We start from the raw sequence: 24,575 nt of genomic DNA, 5'->3' as shown, positions 1-24,575 counted from the left end.
GAGAAGGAGAGAGAACAGCCTTGCGTCTTTTCCACGTCGCCGCCTTGAGGGAGCGAAGCGAAGAGAGGAGGAAACTAGGTATCTTCATATCACACGCCTCATCGACCTGGTTCAATCTCGACCTCTTTTTCCAAAAATACAGCCGTCCATTCGAGATATCGCCTTACGAGTAGTGTTGTAGGGATGTAGCGTCCCGCCTACATTTCCTGCATTAGAGGTGAAAATGGGTAGTACGGGGGGCAGGAGCACAGTCATGCAGCTTTACACAGCTCTCTGTCTTGTCCCCCTAAAAATCATTACTATTATGATTTAAACAGCCTCAAACATGTATGTCTGATCAACACAACATAAAAACAGACTTCCTTCGACTTTAAGGGCAACACACTTCTTGGCTGAGAATGCATTTGCCTTCACAACACGATTGGTCAATTGCACGCAAGAAAAGTTTCTGGTCATCATAGGGAGATCCATAAGCACCGATTGACATCTCAGCTCCTGAACATAAAATAATACAGAGCTTTCAGATTGATCAGACATGTGACAACCCTGCGTTCTCGAAAAAATAGACACAATTCTTCCCAAAACATGGCTTCCATCATCACACACTGCCTCTACGTAAGAGTTCAGCCGACGAGACTTGTCCAGCCGCTCAACACAAAACAGGACTCCGTTCATTCTAACCTTACTGAAGGAGATGCCTTCAGGAGATACCTCAGATTTGCCATAAAAGACACAGCCAGACAGGCATGTACAGAATTTCTTCAACTTATAGTGTTTGATCAATGTTGTCATTAAATGACCAGCAGACGATTGAGAAAAAAAAGTGCTACGGCTACATAGCTTTGGCAGAGCTGACATAATAAGGTACTTCTCCACAATCTGCCAGTGTGCATACCGTGTACCGTTGACAAGCTTGACAATGGAACCGTTCATGTTTTCAAATGAATAGGCTGAATAGTTCCACAACGGACCCCATTCTCTTACAGAGTCAACAAGAGGCAAAAGAAGGTGTGCATTGTATGTGATGTGTTCTTTGCCATACAGTTTTTCATATTCTTTTAGAAAAAGTTTCATTTGTTTCGCAACACTTCGAAGCTCATCTAAAGGTATGGATTCCTTCAAAAGAAAATGCATTAAATAAACAAACTGTACCCAGTTCTTGTAGTACACAGGTGGAAGAAGTCCCCTAAGAACAACTGGAGAAAAATACAGCAACCAATTGCGCCATTCCGAGGACTTCCAGTACCGCCTGTGCACCAAAGAACGAGGGAGCCTTGACATCTCATGAATTGGTTGAAGGCTCAGCAACCTACTGTCAACGACAGAGATCTTACCTCCCATGCTAAATGGGAACGCTGACTTGCAGTCGAACCACATGCATGTCGTGTACTTCACAAACCCTGAACACACAGCATGCATGTAGTCGACTACGAAGCCTGTAGGAAACTTAAAAAAAGCTAGGAGCAGGAGAACAGACACGCCTTTAATGCCACGGCATGGTGTGGCATTGCGCTCTGCTTTCTCTGCATTCATCTGAAAAGATGCGTGCGTTCTCATAGTCTCATTACTTGAGACTGGGTACACGCGGCAATGGCCTTTTCCTTTCACAACAACTTCCCCTTTGTGTTCGCACCATGCACACCCATATGCTCCATTAAACTGAGTCATGTTCATAACCATGGATCTGGCTACAGTATCCACTGAACATGGCCCAGGAAACACATGGGTGTGCATGGTGTCGCCACTTGGAGCAGTCCATGTGAACCCATCTGAGGCAAGGCGGTTGATCTCCTCAACAAAGGGCTTCAAAAAACAATTCATGTCGGGCTTTCGGGATCCAAACCATAACCCAGCTAACATAACAGAGTTGGTTCGTTCCTTCTGTGGTAGTTCGTTCACCTGCAGCTGCAGGGGCCAGACACTGAACTTCGATGATTCATACAGAGGTACACCATCAGTGTTCCATGTGAAACTGATGTCGCTTGGTGTCAGGGGCAACTCATTGTAGGCCTTGCTAAATGTGATGTCCCCAACATCAAGCGACACCTTCTTCGGTTTTAGCAACACTGAGCTTTTTGGATCCTCTAGGATGTCACGGCACTGACTTTCAATGTCAAGTGTAATAAAAAAAGTGCCATTTTTTGTCAAGTTCGAAATTGTGTGCCTGCTTTCACAATCAGAACAGAGGATGTCAGTGTCCTCATCATTAGGAGCACCAAGATACAGCATAGTGTCTGGGCAGTAGAAATGAAGCTTAGCTAGCTTTTTACACCCTGAAAACTGCTTATAAAAGAGGTACTTCGACATTGGAAACGACGTTCCTTCCGGCAGGTGTGCTTCAATCACCTGAAGCAGGCTTTCAGTCGCTTCTTTTGTACCATGGTGGCGCAGGCTATGGCCCATTACCAGCAGGAGGCTTTCACCTTGGCTGATTCGGCAGCCAGGATAGAGCTTGTCATCCTGGAAAAGAAAAAAAAGCATTACTACATATTACAGCATTTCTACAATTACTGCTGAGCTCCTTGCACTCCATCGCGATATCCTTCCTCTTTTGAGCATTACGATTTATGACATACGTTTCAACTTTCTTGGTTACTTCCCAGAAATGTGTAGAGCTTTCCTATATATATTCACAATATCTTTGCATGGAAATGCTTTTAAAAAACTTGTCGGTTTTATTTGAAAAGGAAGAACCATAGTCATATGGCAGTTCCTTAATCTCCCCTGATGAAAATTAATGGGTTCTAATTGAAAACCCATCAGAAGTCCAAAAACCTAACTGGTTCAAATTGGTTCCTAATGGGTTTTTGTCCAAAACTTAGCTGGTACCAATGGGATTTTTCAGCTGGGCCCTGCTAAAGATCAATGGGTTCTAATAGACGATTTGCAATTTTCCCAAGCGCCCCGGCCCGTGCATGAGGAAGTGTGGGAGAGATAGTTCCTCGTCTGACTGCTCTGCCTTGAGATCGCATTGCCTTGTCTCCCCTTAATCCTCTGTTTTTCAATTTCATTATCTATTATATCTATTCCAGTGTATTTTTATTGCTTCGAAGCGTTTCTATTCCCTTCTGCGCACAATATTTCTTGCATACATACAGTATTTGTGTCCTTATTTTGCCTTCTTCAACGGGAGTGCCGACGGACAACACACCGCTTCGCACGTCGTTCCCTGGGTGAGTACTACCGTTGCTACCGATTCCTGTCGCGCTGTTAGCTGTTCATTTTGGTTCATCTGACGCGCGTGCAGTCGAGAGGAGCCATTTATGAACACCCTCGCACATGTTATTGGGGTAGGCAGAGCTCTGAATCGACAATTGCGACGCGAGAGGTGAGTGGTTGAGTGCGGTGCGATTTAGCCGCCCGCGCTTACTTTGATGACTTGCACTGTAGCGTGTGCCTTCCAGTGCCGACTAAGATACAGCACATCGCTTTGCCGTCGCGAATCATTTGTCCGAATGCCTGCGAAACCGTAACACCGTTCGGCATATCCAACGCTGCGGCGCCTGACAATTGCACGCAGCGGCGCAAGCCCTTAAGCGCGAAACACATGTACGACGAAACTGTCCGATCCGACGTCCGACCGCGCAATACGACGGTCGGACGTCGCGGGTGTTTATAAACGGCTCCTCTCTACTGCACGCGAGTCAAATGAACCAAAATGAACAGCTAACAGCACGACAGGAATTGGTAGCAACGGTAGTACTCACCCCTGGAACGACGCGCAAAGCGGCGTGTTGTCCGTCGGCACTCCCAACGAAAAAGGCAAAATAAAGACGCAAATACTATATATATACAAGAAATATTGCATGCAGAAGAAAATAGAAACACTTAGAAGCAATAAAAAATTAATTGGAATGGATAAGAATAGGTAATGAAACCGAAAAACAGAGTATTAAGAGGAGGCATGCGACAAGGCAATGCAATTTCAAGGCAGAGCGGCCAGGTGAGGGACAGACTCTCCAACAATTCCTCGCGCGCAGGCCGGGGCGCTTGGATTTCACAAAAGGCCTATTGGAAACTCATCAGGTTCCAATTAGAAATCAAAGACCTAAATGGCTCAATTGGCCCCTAGCGAGGTTTTTTGTCCGAACACCTAAGACTAAGGCTATATGCAAGACGTCGTGCACCTTGACCGGAAGTGGCTATACGCACGATGTGGAGAGCTCATTCCGGACAGTGCGTGTATCACTGGGAGCTCGTTAACCTCCCTCCCCCCTACTGTGTTCACGCTGCTTTGTGGCAACAGTATGCGGCTCATAATTGCAAAACTATGAACCCACTTAGGCCCCCCCCCCCCCGATCACGCTGCTTTGCGGCGTGCAGCCGGCGACCCAAGCCATGCACCTCCAAAAAGGAAGCCCCATGCCATTTTGTTAAGCGAAGTTTCGTCGAAAACATTAGCTTTTTTCGGTGTTAATCGTAAGAAAGAAATGTGAATATCGCCAAATGCCTCAACAAAACAAAACGTTGGAGAGAAAAAAAAAAACCGGGTCCGCTGCGAATGAGGCACATGCATTACCGCTATGCTACACTACAGCTTCGAAAATCTTGTTTTGACAGTCAGTTTCATATGAGAACCAAAAAGTTTTGCGTTGTGCGTATAGCCGCTTGCGGTCAAGGTGCACGACGTCGTGCGTACAGCTTTAGTCAACACCTAATTGGTACCAATGTAATTGTTCAGCTGGGTCGCATAGACTGGTGGTGGAAATATGTGTGGACCAAGTCCTGCTCTCCTCAATTGCAGCCCCCAAAACTTTTTTTTTTTTTGGTGATAATTGTAAAAAAGAAATGTCGTAAATATTGGAAAATGCTGTTCTTAAAAAAAAGAGTTGACTTGTACTATGGTTCGAACCCGTGACTTGCAGCGTATGCAGTAGACACCTTTCCACTACGCCACACTAGTTTCAATAGATACGATTTGACAATTTGTTTTATACTAGACCGAACGAGTTTCGCGTAGTCCATATAGACCAATCCATTTAGTGCTCTCTGGGCAGCACCATTTTGTTCGACAGCAGCGCCCTCTCCATACATCAGGGAAATTCAGCGGGTTCGGCGGGGTAAAACGAGAAAGAGAGCACGCGCCCAACTCCGCTAGCAGGCGACAAAACAGGAGGTTGCCATTCTCCATCTTTGGGCTGTATCGGCGGGCTGTACGGAACATCAAACTCTCACTCGTGGCTGCCGTTGTGAAGTGGTTCGCGTTATTAGAATAGTTATGGCTACTCCAAAATCAGCCTAGAGCTCTCTGTTGTTTTACTTCGGTAAACGATCAACTGATATATCTTTTTTCTGTTACTTAAACAGCAGTTGAGTCAGCCGGCAGTACTACCCTCAACTACTGCGTGTATTGTGGCAGGAGAGCACGTTTGTATTTATTATTTCAGACATCCACTCATGGTCGCTAAAAGCCTACACCAGTACGAACTTTGTATGGTAAAAAAGGTACAGCCACTGGATTCACTTTCCACTTGAGAGACCGGCCAGTCTGACACAGTTTTCCCTATCTTCTTTTTTTTTTTATTTGCACGCAGATAACAGAGCAATTGGACTCTTAGTCTTTTTTTTATCTAGCATAGTAATACACGATATCTGGCATACCAAAATCTGCGCATATGTGCTTGAAATTCCCAAAATTACGCGATTTTAAACAGAGGTTGTACGCCAGCCGGATGCTAGGTACTGCCCACTCGGCGGAGCAGACGACAGGCGGGCGAGAGCATTTTTTTTTTCTCTTTTACCCTCTCTGCTATGACCCTCATAGAACGGTCTATAGCAACTTCTAGTGAAGCTGCACTACGTAGTGCATATAGCATTACTCTTATGCAAGATTGAGCCATTATTACCAGTTCGCTGATTTCTGACGGTACTGAGCCAGTCTCACTAGCTGCAGGAAGGACACTTTCGTCGCTGCTCGATGAGTCTGCACCGTCCTCGCTGCTCGATGAGTCTGCACCGTCGTCCCTGTTCGGTGGTGTGCTCGGCACCGCGTTAGTAGCGGTGGGAGGGATGTTCTCGTCACCACTCGAGGATTCTGTAGTAGTGGCGTCGCATGAAGGGGTCGTCTGCATCGCGTCATTTGCACCGTGCATGTCGTTTGACGCCGCTGAGTTCTCTCCGGTTGCAGGAGGGGACGCAGCATCACTGGCGCCAGCGACGCTTCCAACTGCATTTCCCTTGTCTAATCTGCGCTTCGTGCGCCCCGGCATTTCATAACTTCGATCCCACAAGTACTCCTTGTAGCGCTTCCTTCGCTTTCTTTGCTTCCTCTGAGGCTCCGCATCACCCCGCACCGCACTACCCGGCACCGCATCGCCCGGCACCGCTTCACCCGGCATTTCTGTATTCCTAGTCAAGCTACAGAACTACACACAATCGATTCACCGGAATGGCAGCAAAGCGGGGACAAAGCACCGCAAAGCACGCATCAGCGAAACCTGCATTTGTGGCTTTGATATTGGATTAAGCTTGGCTTTTCTGAAACAAGCTGTTGCCAGACGCGCAGCCTGAAAGTGCCCAGATCGACCGAAGTCGCCGAAAGTGTCCGACTGAACTTGGTCATAACACTTTTTAAGCGTTCAAATGCTCTGAAATTAAAAAAAAAAGTTATATTTACGAAATTCAGGGACTTTGGAAACTCAACAAGTTTTCCCACGCTTTAGAAATGTAATAATACTGCAACATAAATATGTTACAAAACCCTTCTTGCATCAGGGCGGTCGCTTCCAAGGAAACGTCGATAGGTGGCGCAGGCTACCGCCCAATATAGTTGCACAGGCCAAGGTGGGTACTATCCATTCTGCAATTCTGTTTATTTGGTTGCACCGTTGCACCACGTTTCTTCGCCGTTCACCCATTTCGCCTCGGATTTTTGTTCTCGGTCTCTGTATACCATGACGCATATCTTAATCAAGTGGAAAAGCGCCAACAAATGGGACGTTTATTCTGTGAGAACGCTAGTGGACGAGGAATTGTCGTGCCGGCTCTGCAGTGACCCAACATACATCGATCTTGTCCGTGACAAGGACCACCTCGTCAAATGGGACAAGAACAAGGCAGCAGCACCAGCGTACTTGTTGGCAATAGGTGAGCTTCTTAAGTTGTCTTTGCCTTGTAATACCGCGTTTCACATTTCGGCGTCACCTGTGAAGAGGTAGGGCCAGTTATTTCGAAAAAAAAAAAGTGTAAAACGTGTCCGCTCCCAGCTCTATGATCTTGTCGCGCCGTTTTGTTGCAGGACCAGTTTGCTAGAAACTGCGTCTTAGCTAAGATTTCGTGGGAGACAGCATTGCCAAAACTAGCGCACAAATGCAGTGGCTCGGGATGTTTCAAGCGCTCGAGCGGCCCATGCTTCGCAGGGGCACGTTTTGTGCCACCAACCTACGCTGTAAAAGTTAGACTTCTCGCCTTGTGTAAATAAAACGCAATTAAGTGTCGATGTCGTTTTTGTGCCGTCACGGTATGTATATTAAAAATTTGTACAAACGTAGGCAGTGCCGTAGCTAGGATATTTATTCGAGAAGCGGGGGGGGGGGGGGGGGGAGGGAGGGAGGGAGGGAGGGAGGGAGGGAGGGAGGGGGAGGGGGGGGAGGGAGAGGAGGAGGAGAAGAGAGAGAGAGACAGACAGACAGACAGGGCTGGGCCAGCTGGGCCCTACGGCCCTGAACGTAAACGCAAAAAAAAACTGTGTTGCAAGTATTGCAACGTCGAGGTGTTGGGAGAAGTTGCTCTGTTTAACGTCAGTGTTACGAAGTTGCTTGGTATATTTGTTTTCTTAATTTAGGAGGAGAGATGGCAATGGAGAAAAAGAGGAACAGGCTGGCTGCCACATATGAAGAGCTGCATCCACAAAAGGTACCACAGAACTAGGAATGAGATAGAAGTTACAAATTATTATGTATTGACTTGCCCTTTTCTAATGTTGACTTGTTTTCATGGGGCTCTACTATGCTTGTGTGGTTGTTGAAGCCGTAAAGAAACAAGTTATTTACGTGACAACACAATACCAAAATTTATTCCAGGTTCTGAGAGGCACGTTGCCGCAGAAAGTCTTGTGTCCCATGCCTTAAAGGGGCCCTGCAATCATATTTAAGCATCTACCTTCTTTTGCGGTTTCCACGTCCTTCAGGGTTCGGGCAAGCCAGCGGGAACGGAGAGAGTAACTAAATATTAGTCCGTCATATTTTAACTGGACGACACGGAAACCTCCACCTGCGGAGGCAACCCGCGGTGCCGAAAGCGTGCGATATGTGACGTTTTTGGTCCTGGGCTTACTACTGGTCAGAGCCACTATAAGCTTCTTTTTAGTCGAAATACAAAATACAAGTGGTGCGAACCGTTTCAGTTGCTTTGTTCACTATTTTTTGGTCAGAAAAGAAACAAATGCAGTTTAGAGAGTACGGAAACAAGAAATGACCCGTCGACATACCTGCCACGTTTCAGTTGCTTTGTTCACTATTTTAGGTCAGAAAAGAAACAAATGCAGTTTAGAGAGTACAGAAACAAGAAATGACCCGTCGACATACCTGCCACCAAGCAGTGGGAAAGGCGGTGCACACTAGAAAGGTGTTGTGGGATGAGGCACCCACAAGCGGCGAGCGTAGAAAGGTCCCGGATGTATGTGGCGGCGCTGCGGTCTTATGTACTAGAGGATTCGACCGGTTCCGAGCGTTCCCAAGGCCTTTGGCGAGCAACTTTGGCTTGCGGTTTGTCCTTTTGGTGGTATGGCAGCGCGAAGTGGCTCCCGTTCTGACCTGATCTTTACCCTGTATTTGTCGTCGTTTGTGGCCAATTAAGTGTCATGCCGAAGTAGTGTTTAATCGCGCAGCGAATGCAATGCGAGCTGCTCTGGCTGCCTGCTTCATACAGCCTATCCAAAACATGCTTTAGTGGCGCCCTCTCGAGCCGTCGACACGGAATGCGGCAGCCGTGACCACTCGCTGAGCTCACTACCCCTCCTCTAGTTCACTGCCACTCAAGCAACCAAGGACGTCATGAAAGGTTATTTTCTGCTTGTTTTTGTAATTTTAATTTGCCTATAACTTTTAAAATAAAGCAAAACTTAAGAAAAGTTTTATTAAGTTACTACGTTCAGTGCAAATTAAAAACCAGTAAAAAAGTTCTTGCAGGGCCCCTTTGAAGAAGCCCTGCGAGGACTTTTTTTGTGGTTTTTAATTTCCACCGCACCTGAGCGCACTGAACGTAGTAGCTTAATAAGACTTTTCTTGAATTTTGGTTTATTTTAAAAGTTATGGGCAAATTAAAATTACAAAAACAAGCAAAAAATAACCTCCTTCATGACATCCTTGGTCGCTTGAGTGGCCGTGACCTAAAGGTCAGCGAGCGCTCACAGCTGCCGCACTCCGTGTCGACGGCTTGAGAGGGCCCCACTAAAGCATGTTCTGGATAGGCTGTATGAAGTGGGCAGCCAGGGCGGCTCGCATTGCATTTGCTGCGCGATTACACACTAATTTGGCATGACACTTCATTGGTCAGAAATGACAGCAAACACGGGATAGAGATCAGTTCAGAACGGGAGCCACTTCGCGCTGCCGTAAGGCCATACCGCAAGCCGAACCTTCTCGCCGAAGGCCTTCGGAACGCTCGGAACCGGTTGGACCCTCGAGCCTGTATACGAGCACAGCGCTGCCACGTACATCCGGGACCTTTCTACGCTTGCCGCTCATTGCTGCCTGATCCCACTATCCTTTTCTAGTATTTCCCACCGCTTGGTGGCGGGTATATCGACGGATCATTTCTTGCTTCCGTACTTTATGAACTGCATTTGTTTCTTTTCTGATCTAAAATAGTGAACAACTGCTTTTCTAAATAAGTGAAATGGTTCGCACCACTTAAATTTTGTGTTTCGACTAAATAGGAGCTTTTAGCGGCTCTGACCAGTTGTAAGCCCAGGACCAAAGACGTCATATATCGCGCAGTTTCTGCACTGCAGGTCACCCCCATAGGTGGAGAAGGTTTCTGCGTCGTCCAGTTAAAATATGTCACACTGATATTTAGTTACTGTGGCTTGCTTGTTGTGGAAACCGCAAAAATGTTAGACTCTTACATATGATTGCAGGGCCCCTTTAAGCCATTATATACATACTTCATTCTCCCTTAAAGGGATGGTGAACTGAAATTTGGATTACAAGAAAACAATGCAGGAAATGTAGGCGGGACGCTACAATCTCTACAACACTACTCATAAGGTGATATCTCAAATGGACGGCCGTATGTTTGGAAAAAGAGGTCGAGATTGAACCAGGCCGACGAGGCGATCTCATTTTCTCCTCTCTTCGCTTTGCCCCTTCAAGGCCGCGAGGCGGGGAAGGCGTGAGGAAGTTCCCTCTACTTCGGAGAAACAAGATGTAAAGAAATCTGTCAAATGCGCTTCCTTTTTTAGAAACATACGGTTATCTGTTCGAGATGTTGTTGTATGAGTGATGTTTTGGTGTTTGTAGCATCCAGTTGCACACTTTTGCCGCTGTGTTTTGTGGAATCCAGATTTCGGTTCAGCATCACTTTAAGTGAACTGTGGAGCAGAAGCTATAGGGATTATTTACGCACGCCTTGCGAGCGGTACATTCTGAGAACAGCGCAATCCTTGCTTCCCTGTTAGCAGATAGCGGCAGCTGCCATGCCGGCTGGGTGTTCCTGGCCGCACCCGTGCAGTTGTACTGCTCTGACCGAGCTGCCTCCAACAATTCGTCTTTGCGTCCGGCTAAGTTACAGTGTCATCTTTGTCAAGTTGTTCTCCATCGGCTCTTTTGGCCTAAGTTTAAGTGGACAGGGGAGCATACGCTATACTTCGTATCACCTTATGTTGTACTGCAGCGAAGGCTAGAAGCGGGAGCTCGTAGCGTTGGCAGCTGCCCTTGGTGCACGAGAGCTTGTGCCGCCGAGGTGTCCCCTAGAGCAAGGAGCTCGCGCTTGTAGCCTTTCCTTCGGTACAACACAAGGTGAAACAGAGTATAGGAGGAGAATGTAGAAACTTACAGCATGGATTTGTTTGCTCGACAGCCGAAGGATCTCATTTGAGACGGCTAGCTTTGACTGCAAGTGGAAACCACCTGATGCTAAAGGCCAGTGTTCTTCTCGCGCACAAGCAAGTAAAGGCTTACAAAAAAACATTTACGGAAAACCTGTATCGGCGATTTTACAAGTGATTTGACCCCTATCGTCGCTCGGCTGCAGGAACTAAGTGCCGTGAGCGTACTGTACATGCTTCTAGAGATTAACGGTCACATATTTCATGCCGATTCCTGGGCACCATTCACGTTGTCTTGTCGCAGAAAGCGACCTCGTCTTTTCGCACGTATGCGTTCGTTCCAGGCGATGAGCGAAGTTTTTGACAAATCTAGAACCGAGCGATGAGACGGGTGACAGTAATCGATTGCAGTTACTCAGTCTTTCCTTCGTTAAGTTGCCTACATGCAATACAGGCTTTACGCAAACATCATTTGTAAGCCTTCACTTGCTTGCATGTGAAAAAAGCACTTGCCTGTAGTATCGGGTAATCCTGGATATCGGTCATTTTAACTCGGCTGTCGAGCAAACGAAAACAAATTTAGACTTCCTCCTCTTAGTTTATGTTCCCGTCCTCTTTAATTTGGGCCAAAAGAGCAAATGAAGAACTGCTTGACGACGACATTGTAACTGTGCTAGACATGGGGAAGAATTGACGAATTGAATCGGCCAGCAATTCCTAGCTGGCGCGGCTGTCTGCTAACATAGACGCAAAGATGGCGCTTTTTCCAGGATGCACTGCTCGCAAGCCGTGCGTAAATACATCCTATACACCATTTTGTATTACGAGTCTCTCTTCTTTGCTCTGGAGCATGTGAAAGGGCACAATGAAGCAGTCCGAGAGCTCAAGCTCTTGTTTCACCTTTGCTATCTCGTTATTTCTTCTTTTTTTTCTGCAATTTTTTGCTGTCAGCATTGGGTACACTGATTTCTATGATGAGGATTTTATGCAGAATGCTCCATTGCCTCGTCCCAGTTATCCGAATCGGAGAACTCAAATTTCTGAATTACCCACCGAACCTTGACCTATTTTCTAGTGGGCGAAGCATTTCAATGCTGGCAGACTTATCCTTAATACGGTGGATTTCAAGCTCAATTGCTGTTTAAAATAGAAGTTTCTTGAAAATTCCTGAAATGATAGTTGCTGCCATTGGGAAGCTGGAGAAAATATGCCGAACCACAGCACTGTGATTGTGACTTTAGCATAGCTGCAAAGGAACACACTGCATGAACCATCACCATCATCATTTATAGCCCTATTCAGCTTTCAGTTATTTTAAGTTATGGTGACATATTAAATCAAACCTTAAAGTGTTGTTGTCTTGTAATTAAGCTTGACTTGCTATTTCAGTTCAGTTCATATGTCCTTATTTGAATTTGTAAGGCCTACGCTTTAGAACAAACAGCTACCGTAAAATACCGGGCAAGCGCCCACTCAAAATTTAGAGATAATCGCAAAAAAAGGGGGAATGGGCGCTTGTCCGGTCATAAATTTTACATATAAATGTACTGTGCATATTTTCTCAGCTTTTAAAAATTTGGATATCGGCGCTTAATGTGGAATGGGCAGGGTGCATGGTATTCTACGGTATACTCGGTGACAACTTTTCTTGCCAATGCCGTGGAAGGTACAGGCACGCATTCCAACTCCCATTTTGAACGCTGAATAAAGCTGTGTGCAAGCTCTCCTCCTCTCCCCGGAAATGCCAAGAAAAGTTGTCGCCGAATGAAGTGATCAGGTTTTAAAATAAAAGCACAATGTTTTTTTTTTTCAGAAACGCTGCTGCAACCAGGCCGAGAGGATTGAGGAGTTAGAGAAACGGGTCGCTGACCTAGAAAGGGAAAATGCAAAGCTTCGGGACCAGCGGATCCTAGCCGAGGAAAGGCTGACTCGGGCAGAAGCTGGACTTGGTATGGCCTTAGTAATTTTGAATCATAACCTACAGGCTGTTGCAAAATAAAGTTTCAACTTGATGTGTCGAGTTTCGACGCATCAAGTAGAAACTTGCGTCGAATACGTCGTGCTGGTCAGATTTACATATTAAAAATGTAAATCTCAATACCAAGTGCAAAAGAAAAAAAAAATTCGAATGCCGAGATTCTCAAATTAATCAGTTCTTCACTCGTGGAAATGGAGCGTGCTGGTTAAGTTACGGTGTTTGTGGAGAATAACATAGAAAACAAAAACAGGACGACACGTTTCATTTTTTTTTTTTTTTCTCATCAGGTAGAGATTTGAATTTTTAATGAATAAATGAAACTGGTACAATATATGTTCGAGGCAAGTTTAAACTCCATATGTTGAGCCGCTTATTTTTGAGTGTCTCAAAATAAAGTTCAAGCTAATATGAATGGTCCTTCAACAATCAGCGACTGAACGCACCTAGTTCAAACTTACCTCAAATATGTATTTGACTAGTTTCATTTGCACATTAAGATTATAAATCTACTCCAAGTACGAAAAAAAAAAAAAAAAAAAAAAAAACCTGACTTATTTGGGCATTTTGTTTTGCCTTAAACTTGATATTTATTTTTGTCTAAGTTGTTTGAGGTATCACATTTGAATTAACACCACAGACAGTACATATCATTGCCATCTGCAGAATACAAAATAATGTATTCATTGTTTTTTCACATTAAGGAATAAATTAACTGATGGGAGAAGATTTCTAATAGTGTTCAAGTTCAGCACGTCATTAAAAGAAAAAAATTTTTTTTCGCTTCACGTTCCTGGGACGTGTTTCTTTTAGCCTGTACACATTTTGGTAAAAGAAGATTGTTCCGATGTTCTGAACCTCTGAATATGCAAGAATACAACACTTCCGGCAAATTCTTGATAGTTTTTTTTTTTCTTTTTTTCGCCAACTTTTTATCCCCGCATTTATTCATTTTTTTTTTTTTTTTTTTTTTTTTACTATTGGCACAGGTATTTAGGTCGAAAAGACATAGCTTTGAACTTCCGAGCCACTGAGCATGTGACGAGTAGTGCCTTCTAACAATGAGTCTCTAACAATGACCATCTACACAATCTTTAATGCAGTGAAGAGCGACAGTCGCTATACGTATGCATAAATAATTTCAGATTAAAATAAGCTCGACCACGCCCTATTTCCCCTTATTGCTTTCTTAACAGTCCGAAATATCTGGGAGGAGGGGAAAGCGACTGTCTCTCTTCGTTAGTCTCTAATCAAATAATTTATGGTTACTCTACTGCTTTCCAGACCTCCAAAAAATGGCCAGGCGTATGAAGAAATCTCTGCAGGTGCTTGTTGAGCAGCTTCCGGCGCACCCAGCATTTGCTGTAGCGAACGTCATTCCCGCAGTACTGGTATGTTCAACTTAATTTATTTGGATCGAGCAGTTTTGCTGGAAACACTGTTTGAGAACTTCATGAGTCTAATATGGGGCTCAGGGCCAAGTGTCTTAAATGGACATTGAACATAAATTGAATGTTTCTTTATTCTATATTTTTGCCTCGTAAGAAATAAATTGCCCAGTTTCCTTTTTAATATTTTAAAAACACTAATTCCTATTCACACGGAAGCATTAGACTGATTTGCATCGAGAAATGAACATGCTTACTGACCGGCATATCAGTATGCCGAATGAAACATGGCAACCAATTCAAGGTCTAGCTCGACATGTGGCATACAGTGCATGGACATGACAGTAATGTTCCGATGCAATGCAGTCAGTCATGGCCATGTGCTACCTTGTATGCATGCAAAATACCAGTGTTATTGCAATTTAATCGTCAGCTGAGAGTTTGAAATGAGGGAGCTTATGTGAAGTTCCAGTTGTTTGCATGGGCACGACCTGTGGGAGACAAACCTACTCAATTTTTTTTTTCTTTCAATACATGCTCGTGGTGCACCAACTTTTTCATTTTTGTTTGCCGAAGACATATGCCTTGTTTAAAACGATAAATATATGGGCTGAAAATCATTTTAGAGTAGGCCAACCACCATAAAATCTACAACCTTGAATCATGGAAGGTTTATCACACTTGACTGCCCATTCTTTTTGTAAGGAATTATCGAATGTTGCTTTTAATATCTGAAGCTTTGAATAGTTGTAAATAAGCTGTAAGGAGCACCTGGTGGGAACCACCTTGGTTAGTCATCTGTTGGGCGCGACATTGATTTGATAATTGTTGCCAGCACCATTGGCCTGCCTTGTTTCATTTAATGGCTTTACTGTTGGCACCGTTAGCAGCATATGCATAGAGGCAAGAAAGGCTATTGAAACACATCTACAAATATAGGATGTACACTTTGCAGTACTGTTATGTGAACACATCTGTGGTTTTTGCATTTTACTTGGACTGGATATAGACATTATATCTTACTATCCAAGTTGGTGCCCCAAATGAGCATGGTCTAAACACTATACTCAGTCTCATCCTACGATGGTCTAAAGCCCAATGCTACATGCCGCCGGGTCCAATCACGAGCCTGTTAGAAACCACGTGGTATATTTGCTTTGCCATACGTATCGGTGCGCCAAGACGCGTCATGCGGAGGCAAGTTTTTGTCTGCTTATCGAGCCCTCGCGGCGGCTCCGTCTGCTTGCCACTACCAAAGACTACTGAAGGGATTAAATACCGTGTGGAAGCAATTTGGCAGAGGGAACCTGGGATCAGAACCAGTGGCCATTAAAAAATGAATATGAGTCGGAGTGTTTGACACGATAGCGTATGTACGGACCATATGCGCACATACACACATGGTCCGTACCAATCTTTGTGTATGTACAGCTGCAACGGAAAAAGAGTGGCACAAGTGATTGATAACCGGAGCAGACAAATGGCGAAACGCGGCGCTATTGTTTTGGAGCGCTCCTATAATAGCGAGAGTACCAGGCGCGTTCAATATCTCGATGTGGGGGTGGCCAGCAGAAAATGAAGGGATAAGATAGCTTTCGAGATACGGGCTTTAGGATAGGCTGCTTCCTGTCGGACACCCCCGCGTTGGCCGACATGGAACGTGACTGGCAATCTCGCTATCGGCAAGCTCGGGAACAATAGCGCCTTGCGTCGTGATTTTGCCGCTCCGGGCGTCAGCCACTTGTGCTACTCTTTTTCCGTTGCAGCTGTACGTACACTAAGATTGGGTTGGATTGTTATGGCTAAGGCTAAACGACTTTATGTCAGCGTTGCCTGTGCGCCGTTCAAATTTTCCAAATGGTTGACATGTTTACAAAATATGGCAAGAATGTTTATGAAACTAAATACCATATACCCTTACTTCACCAATATAAAATAGCACGCTGTCATAACAGAGAACCATATGCGTAAGATTAGTGCACTTCGTGTTCTCCGTGTCGGAATTTCTCTCGCGCACTCTTTCGCAATGTGGATGCAAGCTTTTCTGAGGTAGTGCCCGGCCCGCCAGCCTTCGGGCCCTAGACCATAGCAGAGTGAGACGGAGTATAGTACCCTCCATGGCAACATTTCACTTAAGATAAATAGAAGAACAGCAAAAACAAACAATCTTTTGTTTGGGCTGCTTGACCACCAGTTTATTTTCTTTTTAAATTGAAAGCCTCCCAAGAATGCAAATAGTGTGGCGGAAAGCACTCGTTAAAGGGAAGCTGAGGTGGTTTTGTATCTGAGGAAACACACTTAAATCATTTTCATTTGACCTCCAAGATCTCGAATATCGAGGTTATTTTTTTAAAAGTTTGTGTATGAAGGCTGCAGAAAATTATCTTCAAAATACCGCTGAAGGCCCTCCTTCCCGGAGCGTGACGTCGCAAAAGGAGTTTTCGGAATCTCCGCTCGCGCGCATCTTCAGCATATATCAAAGCTATGCATGGGCACTCTTGCTATTTTTAAGAAGGGCAGAGATGTCACGACTGATGCGTGTACGGGGGAATATACCTGGCCAGCTTGCGATTACACGTGCGGCCCTCGAGCGACAAGCGCTTGGCAACCAAAAGGTCCTCTTACGACGTCACGACTGGTCAGAGGTTTTTCGTGTTTTCTCGCGTTTAGTAACATCTTCGGGAAAAACAAACGTGATATTCAGATTCACAGGATAAAACTATGCTATAATCTCTATCGAATTTTTTTTTTAAACTGTTTCAGCTTCCCTTTAAAGCCACCAATATACGAAGGGACGATTTATAATTGTAAATGACTGGTGTGACAAAAGTGCAAAGAAACATGGATGTCACACTCATTCTAACTTTTGCTCAGTGCACATACATTGTAAAAAACTAACCAGCTTTTCTAAAGTGTGCAAGCGTTTTAGTTCCATCGAAGTTGCCCTCTTGGAAATTAGCTACAGCAAAAGGTGTAACAGTCACAACGTGAAGTTTCTGTATCTAATTAAAATAAAAGTCTCCTTGTCGTCTGGCCTACTTACTTGCATTAACTTATACTCTGTTTTACCTTATTTTATACCACAGTAGAAATTACAAGCTATTGGAGCCAATACACCGCTGAGAAGGTGCCACATGACTTCCACGTTGGAAGCAGGTGCGCATGGAACACAGTCATGTGGCACGCTAAAAGTGTTGGGTTGGCTCCGTGGTGGCTCGCAGCATTTTCTGCAATATATTGTAAGATGAAGCGGAGCCTCGGAACTACTATAGTTGACCAACTGGATCCCTCAAATGATAGAAAGATGTAACGAGCAATTGCATGGTATTAAAATTTTCTTATCATGAAATAGCAGTTTTATGTGGTTGTTGCAGATGCCTTGCTTATGTGCATTCTTATACACTGGTTGCATGTGACGTCATGTCCTTCGTCCTTGCTGTTGGCAGAAGCCTGCTTACTCATTTCTGGTCGCTCGCAATGTTTGTAGAATAGGTACACTAAAGGCTATGCTTGAGGAAGCTTGTCCACCCGAAAGGAGGACCAAATGGCGTCAAGTGCAACCTATGTATACAACTTCTAAAATCGAGGAAGCTTGCATATCAACTTTAGGTATTTAAGTGAAATGTGCCAAGCTGTTGACGCCTCTTTTTCTTTTTCCTTCAAGGTGGACATTGGAAGCAACGTTCATGTGGATGAAAATTTGTTAGAGCAGCTAAAAAGAAAGGAGACAAGTCCTGGGCCTTTCGCAAGGGGCCTCCTAACCATTGTGTTTTCAGATGAGGAGCTCAATGGCCACTCGCTCTTTGGCAAAAAGTGCAATGCACAAAAGGAGGATACAGTAAAACCAGGGCTGGACCCCGTACGAGTTAATGCAGTGATTGGTATGTTCGGAACTGTTGCAATTAGTATTTTTCTTCAGCTCATCCGTTTAGACCAGGGGTGGCCAGGCTGACCCGGCCTAAGAGCCGCAAAAAAAATCACGAACATTTCAAGAGCCGCGGGGAGGGGGGAGGCCGATTTTTGTTTAGAGCAATAAACGAAACTCGAACTAATTTCGGTCTAACTGAGTAAAAAGCCATCCAATTGTGCGTAAGGCAGCAGTAGCACAACATTACCAAACCGCAACCTGTCTTTCGATTTAAAACGCGTTTCATTTCTCTTTTAGGGGAAGTGCTTTGGAGGGGGGGGAGAGGAAAGATAAGGGAGGGAGCGGCGAGCCGCACTTTAACACGGGGAAAGCCGCAGCTTGGCCACCCCTGGTTTAGACAATACACTATGCCTAATAATTGACTTGGGGCCTTGTACCCCTGTACTTTATTTTACAAGTTGTCTACGGCGCTAGCAAAGACATGGGCTTGAGAGTGTGGCTCAGTAGAATGCAATGTAGCAAATGGTGAGCTGTGTGAGTTGGTATACAATAAACATGGTTGAAACAGTGCACAAACGACACAAAAGGAAGAGACAAATCTGACAGGACAAAGTTCTGAGGAGCTCCAGCGCTCTGTTTTGTCCATTCCGTCTGTGTATTTTATGTCTCATATGCTCTTTTAACCATGTTTAGCAGAATACAATGTTTGCACAAGCATATGCACAGAGAAGACCTTTCTGAAAGCCATATGCTTGCAAACATAACTTTGCTAGCACTCAAGACAACTAGTAAGATAGACTATGGTGCTGTGTTGTAGCTTGCTACGGAACTCTTTGTGCTAAATATCTACACATGTCTTTAATTTTATTAATGCTAACTGTACCTTATGTTTTAAAGAGCTTTGCTTTATTAAAAGCATTTCTAACCTACACATGTTTCCTTTCAGCAAATCTACGTGCTCAAAAAAGGCTTGGAAACAAATCTGGCGGTTTAGAAGTGTACGGCAGTTGTGTAACTTAATTGACATTGGTGATCATGTTTGAGCTTTTACCTCCTGGTGACTTTGTAATCCAGCTTTACTTGACTTTAAAAGCCGGTAAGTATGCTAGCAACATCGTGACAGTTTTAATGCATCATGATTCCGGACATACTTTCATTAAATTTTGGCACATGTGGCTGTTTGCTTCCATCATGCATCAATGATGACTGTGTGGTATACATTGCAAACCTTCGCTACTTTCTTTGGCTGGCACTACTTTATTTCACTTTAAATTTTATTTTGACCAGTGATACGTCCCAAATTACTAAAATAAACAAAATCTTGGCGGTTAAAAAAATATCTATATCTTTCAGGACATTCCAGTAATGATTAGTAAATTACATATTGGTATAATTATACTTTTGAACATTTCATGGTGTGTTAAACTGTTGTGGAGCTTTTGGTTCTTTTTGTGTGTTCTGGAGAGAAGTATTCAACTAAGTAAATGAATCCATGCATAATGCTCATTCTTTGCATTTTCGACATGCAACATGATGCTGTTAATTATTATTAGGTGACATTATTGCAGCAGGACTACATTATAGGAATTAGTCTATGCCCAAAAAAAATTTCACAGCAATAATTTCTCTAATATATTTTGGTCACTTGATCAACAGCACAAGGTGGCATTCCAACTTCTAACGCCAACCTTTTGTTTATTCCCTGTAGATCCCAGGACTATACTCTGTCTCGCCAAAAACCGTGCAGTGCAGCCAAAGCTACAACCCTCGTAAGCCAGTGGGAAGAGCGAAAGTCAGTCTTTTGCTCTGAAGACTGACAGCCCTCATAAGCCAGTGCGAAGAGCGAACAGCGTTCTTTAATTGTCTCACGAGGGCTGTAGCTTTGGCTGTACTGCACGGTTTTAGTGAGACAGTATAGAACCACCTTTTTGTGTTAGTTAAAATCGTTGCAGACGTTGCACCTTTTTAAATGGTCCAGTATAGTTACCTCTTAGAGAAGTCTGCTTAACATAGTATTTCAGTGAATTTAACCTTGTTCTCCCCTTGTGTCATACGTTTGCATCTTTAGGGAACAATAACTAAATAACAAACTAATATTTATTTTATTTTCTAGCGTACACATGCAAGATCTTTGGGGACAAAGAAAAGGCAGTGAAGGCCAGCCTGGCCTCGTACCTTGCAAAGAAACACAATTTTTCCCAGTGAGGTGAGTGGAAGTGCTGAATGAATTTATCCTTGATGTTTTTTTTATATATGTAAGAGCCTTAAAATGTTTGACACCCCAAAGGTCGTTTCTTTTTGTCTAACTGATGCAAGTTATAGTCATGGACACGCAAAAAACACCACAACCCAGTCTTGTGGGGCACGCGTGTCAAAAAATAACCTCTACGCGCAAAAAAAAAAAAAAAAAATATTGATGGCGCAAGACGCGATTTAGTCAGTAGTCACCTCCTTTACACTTGTCTTCTCTCTCGGCATTTTGGATGCGTGGAGGAGAAATGGATCAGCTTGGGCCATCATGTTGAGGTGGATAGAATCTCTGACCATCTCGTTGAGGTGGAAAGAGTGTATCATCATTCCCTGACGTCATAGACTTTGCTCACAAAATTTAAAATAAATCTCGCGCCATCAATATTGCTGTAAAAAAACTTTTTTTTTCACGTAAATTTCTTTTTTTACACGCGTTTCAACCGGATTGACTAAAAAAAGCATTCTTTTTCCTTTTCAGTAAACCGTTAAACACTAAATTGAAAAAAAAAAAGATTTTTAATAGGCCTAGAAAAAGCAAGCATAATTCAAAATATATCTTGCACGCGAAAACAAATTTTTTGTTGCATTATTTATGCCGCAAGATTCAATTTTGGTGGGGCAGGGTGGAGGTAGCCGCACTCTAAGCTCTGCCCTTCAGAAATGTGCTTAGTTGACTGAGCACCAATTCTCTCATCTCATTCGTCGGAGGGGAGATTGACGTATCAAATTTTAACTGTAAAATTGTTTTTCCGTGCCGTGCACGTTTGGCAGCCGCAGGCTGGCGAAGACATTAGCAGACGATGTAAAACTTGCAGCCCGAAGCCTTGACAGAGAGCCTTTTGGCTTCCGTGCTTGTTCGGCCGCTTAGCCAATGGTAATGGGCGGGGTCGCTGATTTGTGGGCGGACTCACAGCGGCCCGTGACCTCTACCAAAATTATGTTTCAAGACATAAATAATGCGATGGAAAATTTTTTCCTGTGTAGGATTTATTTTGAATTATACTTGTTTGTTCTAAGCCATTAAAAAAAGTTTTTTTTTTTTACATTTCAGTGTTCCTTTAAAGTTTGCAAGCACCTATTTTATAAAACTGAAAAAACACACCAAATTAGGTGTCTAGAATTAGCAAAAAATATGGGTTTTGCAGTATCATATATGGAAGAATCATAAATACTGAATTGTTGATGAGATGATTCGTATAAGTAGCAAGTTGACAAATTATTGGCTCTATTAATTTCTGCTTTTTTTTCAAATAAGTTGCTAGCATCACTGTCACTAGTAACCGCATTACATCCATCCATGCTTTCAGAGATGTTGTCTTCATGGTATTACCTGGTATACCAAAATGTTATTTTTTTCTTTTCAGGTGACAGATGCCCGGTGCAAGACATGTAAAATAAATAGTTCACAACTGATCCTCCTTTTTGTTGTATATATACATTAGCATTTCCCTTAGATGTATGTGGGTCTGCAGACCCCATAGGTACTCCTTGTAGACCTTGCATGGCTTCTCTGCAGACCCCATAAGGACCCTGTGTAGACCCTGTACGGCTTCCCTGTGGACCCTGTAGGTACTCCCTGTAGACATTGTATGGCTTCTCTACAGACCCCATTAGGACCCTGTGTAGACCCTGTAGGTACTCCCTGTGGACATTGTATGGCTTCTGTGTAGACCCTGTAGGTACTCCCTGTAGACCTTCTATGGCTTCTCTGCAGACCCTATTAGGACCCTGTGTAGACCCTCTATAGACCCTGTATGGCTTCCCTGCGGACCACGTTGGGACTCCCTGTAGACCTTGTATGGCTTCCCTGCAGACCTCATAAGGACCCTATGTAGACCCTGTATGGCTTCCCTGTGGACCCCATAGGTACTCCTTGTAGACCCTGTATAGATTCTTTGTAGACCCTATGTGGCCTTTCCGCAGACTTCATGTAGACCTCGTATAGGTTTTCTGCGGGCACCCTATAGACTCTGTATAGTTCCTGTGTAGACACCTTATAGAGTCTGTGTGGACTCTATGTGGTGTCTTACCACAGAGAGGGTATAGGATGACCTCACATGGTCAATAGAATAGGACGTCCATAGAACGTCCGTTGGCCAATATTCTATAGGGCAGCCATAGGACGACTACATAGAGGCAAAAGCATGTGTGGTCTCCCTATAGATGCCTTGTGTCCTGCCTATGGACGCTGCTCTATAGAACGTCCTAGGAGTGTCCATACAGATTTTTGTAAGGGCAACGCAACGCGTCCGCTTGCCGCTACGGAACGCACCGCGCTCAACGCGAATGTGCGTATGGGCCTTAACTTGTCTCAAAACGTTGAAGGTATATTTCAATTTTAATTTCAGTAAACCTTTAAAGCGCTTCGCTTGAAACTATTCAAGTTAAAAGTAAACATTTGACAGAAGTCTGTCTGGTTGGGGAAATGATTATTAAAATACGACGACCAACCAATCCCTAAATCAGGGGCCCAACGTTTCGAAGCCGGTTCGGCTTCTTCTTCAGGGGCGACTATGGAGGAAAGGAGCCGCAATCTTCTTTTTTCTCTATGACGGAGGCGAATGTGCATGATCCCATCTTCTTCCTCTTTGATCGTTTTTTGAAGACAATTGGTGGAGTCCGTTCACATACACAGATGGCAGTGCACCAAGAGACCTATTAATGTTTGTTGGCGTGGTCTGAATGTGCCAAGATTCAAGGAAGAGCCTCCGGCGAGGATTAGTTTCAATGTCCAGGATACGTGTGTTTAGAAAGTCAATGCGGTGGTCATTGTTTTCACAGTGTTCAGCAACCGCGCTGCGCTCTTGATTGAAGTTGCGCACATCAGCCTTGTGTTGACAAATCCGTTCATGATAGTTCTTTGCTTCCCCGATGTACGAGGACGGGCACTGCCATCTGTGTATGTGAACGGACTCCACCAATAGATGTCAACACCAATAGTGTTGACAAATCCGTTCATGATAGTTCTTTGTTTCCCCGATGTACAGACGGGCACTGCCATCTGTGTATGTGAACGGACTCCACCAATAGATGGAGTCCGTTGTAAAGTCAAGATGGGTCTTAAACCACGTTTAAGACCCATCTTGACTTTACAAGAAACTGCCGAGATTCACACGTGGTTCCCCGCAGTCTTCATCTCAAACGCATCGTCCATACACCAGAGGGACACAAGATTATCGACCAGGCGGAGCACAGGTTAGTTAAAGCTCGAATACACGAGTGCAACTCAACTATAAAGAAGAAAGAGCTGGACCTGTTTTTTACTCGTCGGATGCTGGAACATCAAATTCCCGACGTGTTTCCAGCTTTAGAGTCGTTCGCCACAAGTGTCGCTGCCACCGCTGCAGCAAAACAGCAAACAGCCCAGCGTAAAAAATTTTCGAGACTGACGGAGAAAAACGAGGCAACGTACAACATCGACGGGTTTGTCACGAACCTTTCTTCAAGACTACTTTCTCCTTGTGAGACTGCAGTATTACCAAAGGGTCACGGTTATAACATGACAACGACGAAGCCGCCTTTACCAAAAATGGTTGCCACAATAGAAGACGGCATCGCGCAGCTGGATTCAAACGCTCGCGAAAGAGTCCGACAAAAAGTAGTTGGTGTGCTATCAAAACTTCCACAACATCACCGACACAATTTATCAAGAGAAGAGGTGCAAGCTCTTCGGAAGCTTCGAGAGGCCAACAACATTGTGATCCTGCCAGCGGATAAGTGCAACTCAACGGTCGTCCTAGACCGGGATGCCTACGAGTATAAGGTCCGCGATCTCCTTGACTGCTCTACGTATGAAAAACTCAAGAGAGACCCAACATCACAAGTCCAGACGAAGTTAAACAAGATGCTTACGGATATTTTCAAAGGTCACCCAGATTCCAGGAGCCTTCACCTGCGCCTTCTTTGCAGGAATGGCTTTACCCCCGGTTTCTACGGACTTCCAAAAATACACAAACCTGACGTCCCCCTCCGACCCATCGTTGACTTCACCACCTCTCCGCTCAAAGGATTGTCAAACTACCTTCATCACACTATCTCTCCTCTCGTTGGAAAAACCCCGACATATGTGCGCAATGCCAGCGACTTCGTGGAGCAGATTTCGCATTT

General features: G+C 44.4%; 2 protein-coding genes across 3 annotated transcripts; one reads left to right on the top strand and one right to left on the bottom strand.

The window, feature by feature from the left end:
- Positions 1-309: 309 nt before the first annotated feature.
- On the bottom strand, positions 310-6,338 carry LOC115322291. The gene is made up of 3 exons (XM_040209051.1): positions 5,847-6,338; positions 1,900-2,460; positions 310-1,533 (listed from the first exon to the last, which is right to left on the bottom strand). Exons 1-3 carry the CDS (start codon positions 6,336-6,338, stop codon positions 310-312), a joined length of 2,277 nt encoding a protein of 758 aa, XP_040064985.1.
- Positions 6,339-6,831: 493 nt separating this feature from the next.
- On the top strand, positions 6,832-21,913 carry LOC115322290. 2 transcript variants are annotated; one of them, XR_006078440.1, is made up of 7 exons: positions 6,832-7,086; positions 7,784-7,854; positions 12,801-12,936; positions 14,247-14,353; positions 18,015-18,231; positions 19,165-19,314; positions 20,332-20,405. XR_006078440.1 is itself a non-coding variant. In XM_040209030.3 (7 exons), the coding sequence occupies exons 1-6, from the start codon at positions 6,894-6,896 to the stop codon at positions 20,421-20,423; spliced, it is 816 nt and encodes a 271-aa protein (XP_040064964.1). In that variant the 5' UTR covers positions 6,832-6,893; the 3' UTR covers position 20,424; positions 21,833-21,913. The 2 variants fall into 2 exon arrangements, 1 of the variants encoding a protein (XP_040064964.1); XM_040209030.3 differs by lacking the exon at positions 19,165-19,314 and adding an exon at positions 21,833-21,913 and having other exon boundaries at positions 20,332-20,424.
- Positions 21,914-24,575: the final 2,662 nt, after the last annotated feature.

The sequence above is a fragment of the Ixodes scapularis genome, unplaced genomic scaffold (assembly GCF_016920785.2).
Source record: "Ixodes scapularis isolate PalLabHiFi unplaced genomic scaffold, ASM1692078v2 PGA_scaffold6__148_contigs__length_123643588, whole genome shotgun sequence".
Classification (NCBI taxonomy): domain Eukaryota; kingdom Metazoa; phylum Arthropoda; class Arachnida; order Ixodida; family Ixodidae; genus Ixodes; species Ixodes scapularis.
This window is presented reverse-complemented; position numbering and strand designations above follow the sequence as displayed.

Bases quoted from the DNA above. Each gene is read 5' to 3' on its own strand.
- LOC115322291 (XM_040209051.1), bottom strand. From the start codon at position 6,338: ATGCCGGGTGAAGCGGTGCCGGGCGATGCGGTGCCGGGTAGTGCGGTG. The intron at 2,461-5,846 runs GTAATAATGGCT...TTTCTTTTCCAG, and splicing joins CGTCAGAAATCAGCGAACTG to GATGACAAGCTCTATCCTGG. The intron at 1,534-1,899 runs GTGAACGAACTA...GCATCTTTTCAG, and splicing joins TCTGGCCCCTGCAGCTGCAG to ATGAATGCAGAGAAAGCAGA.
- LOC115322290 (XM_040209030.3), top strand. From the start codon at position 6,894: ATGACGCATATCTTAATCAAGTGGAAAAGCGCCAACAAATGGGACGTT. The intron at 12,937-14,246 runs GTATGGCCTTAG...ACTGCTTTCCAG, and splicing joins TCGGGCAGAAGCTGGACTTG to ACCTCCAAAAAATGGCCAGG. The intron at 14,354-18,014 runs GTATGTTCAACT...TTTTCCTTCAAG, and splicing joins ACGTCATTCCCGCAGTACTG to GTGGACATTGGAAGCAACGT.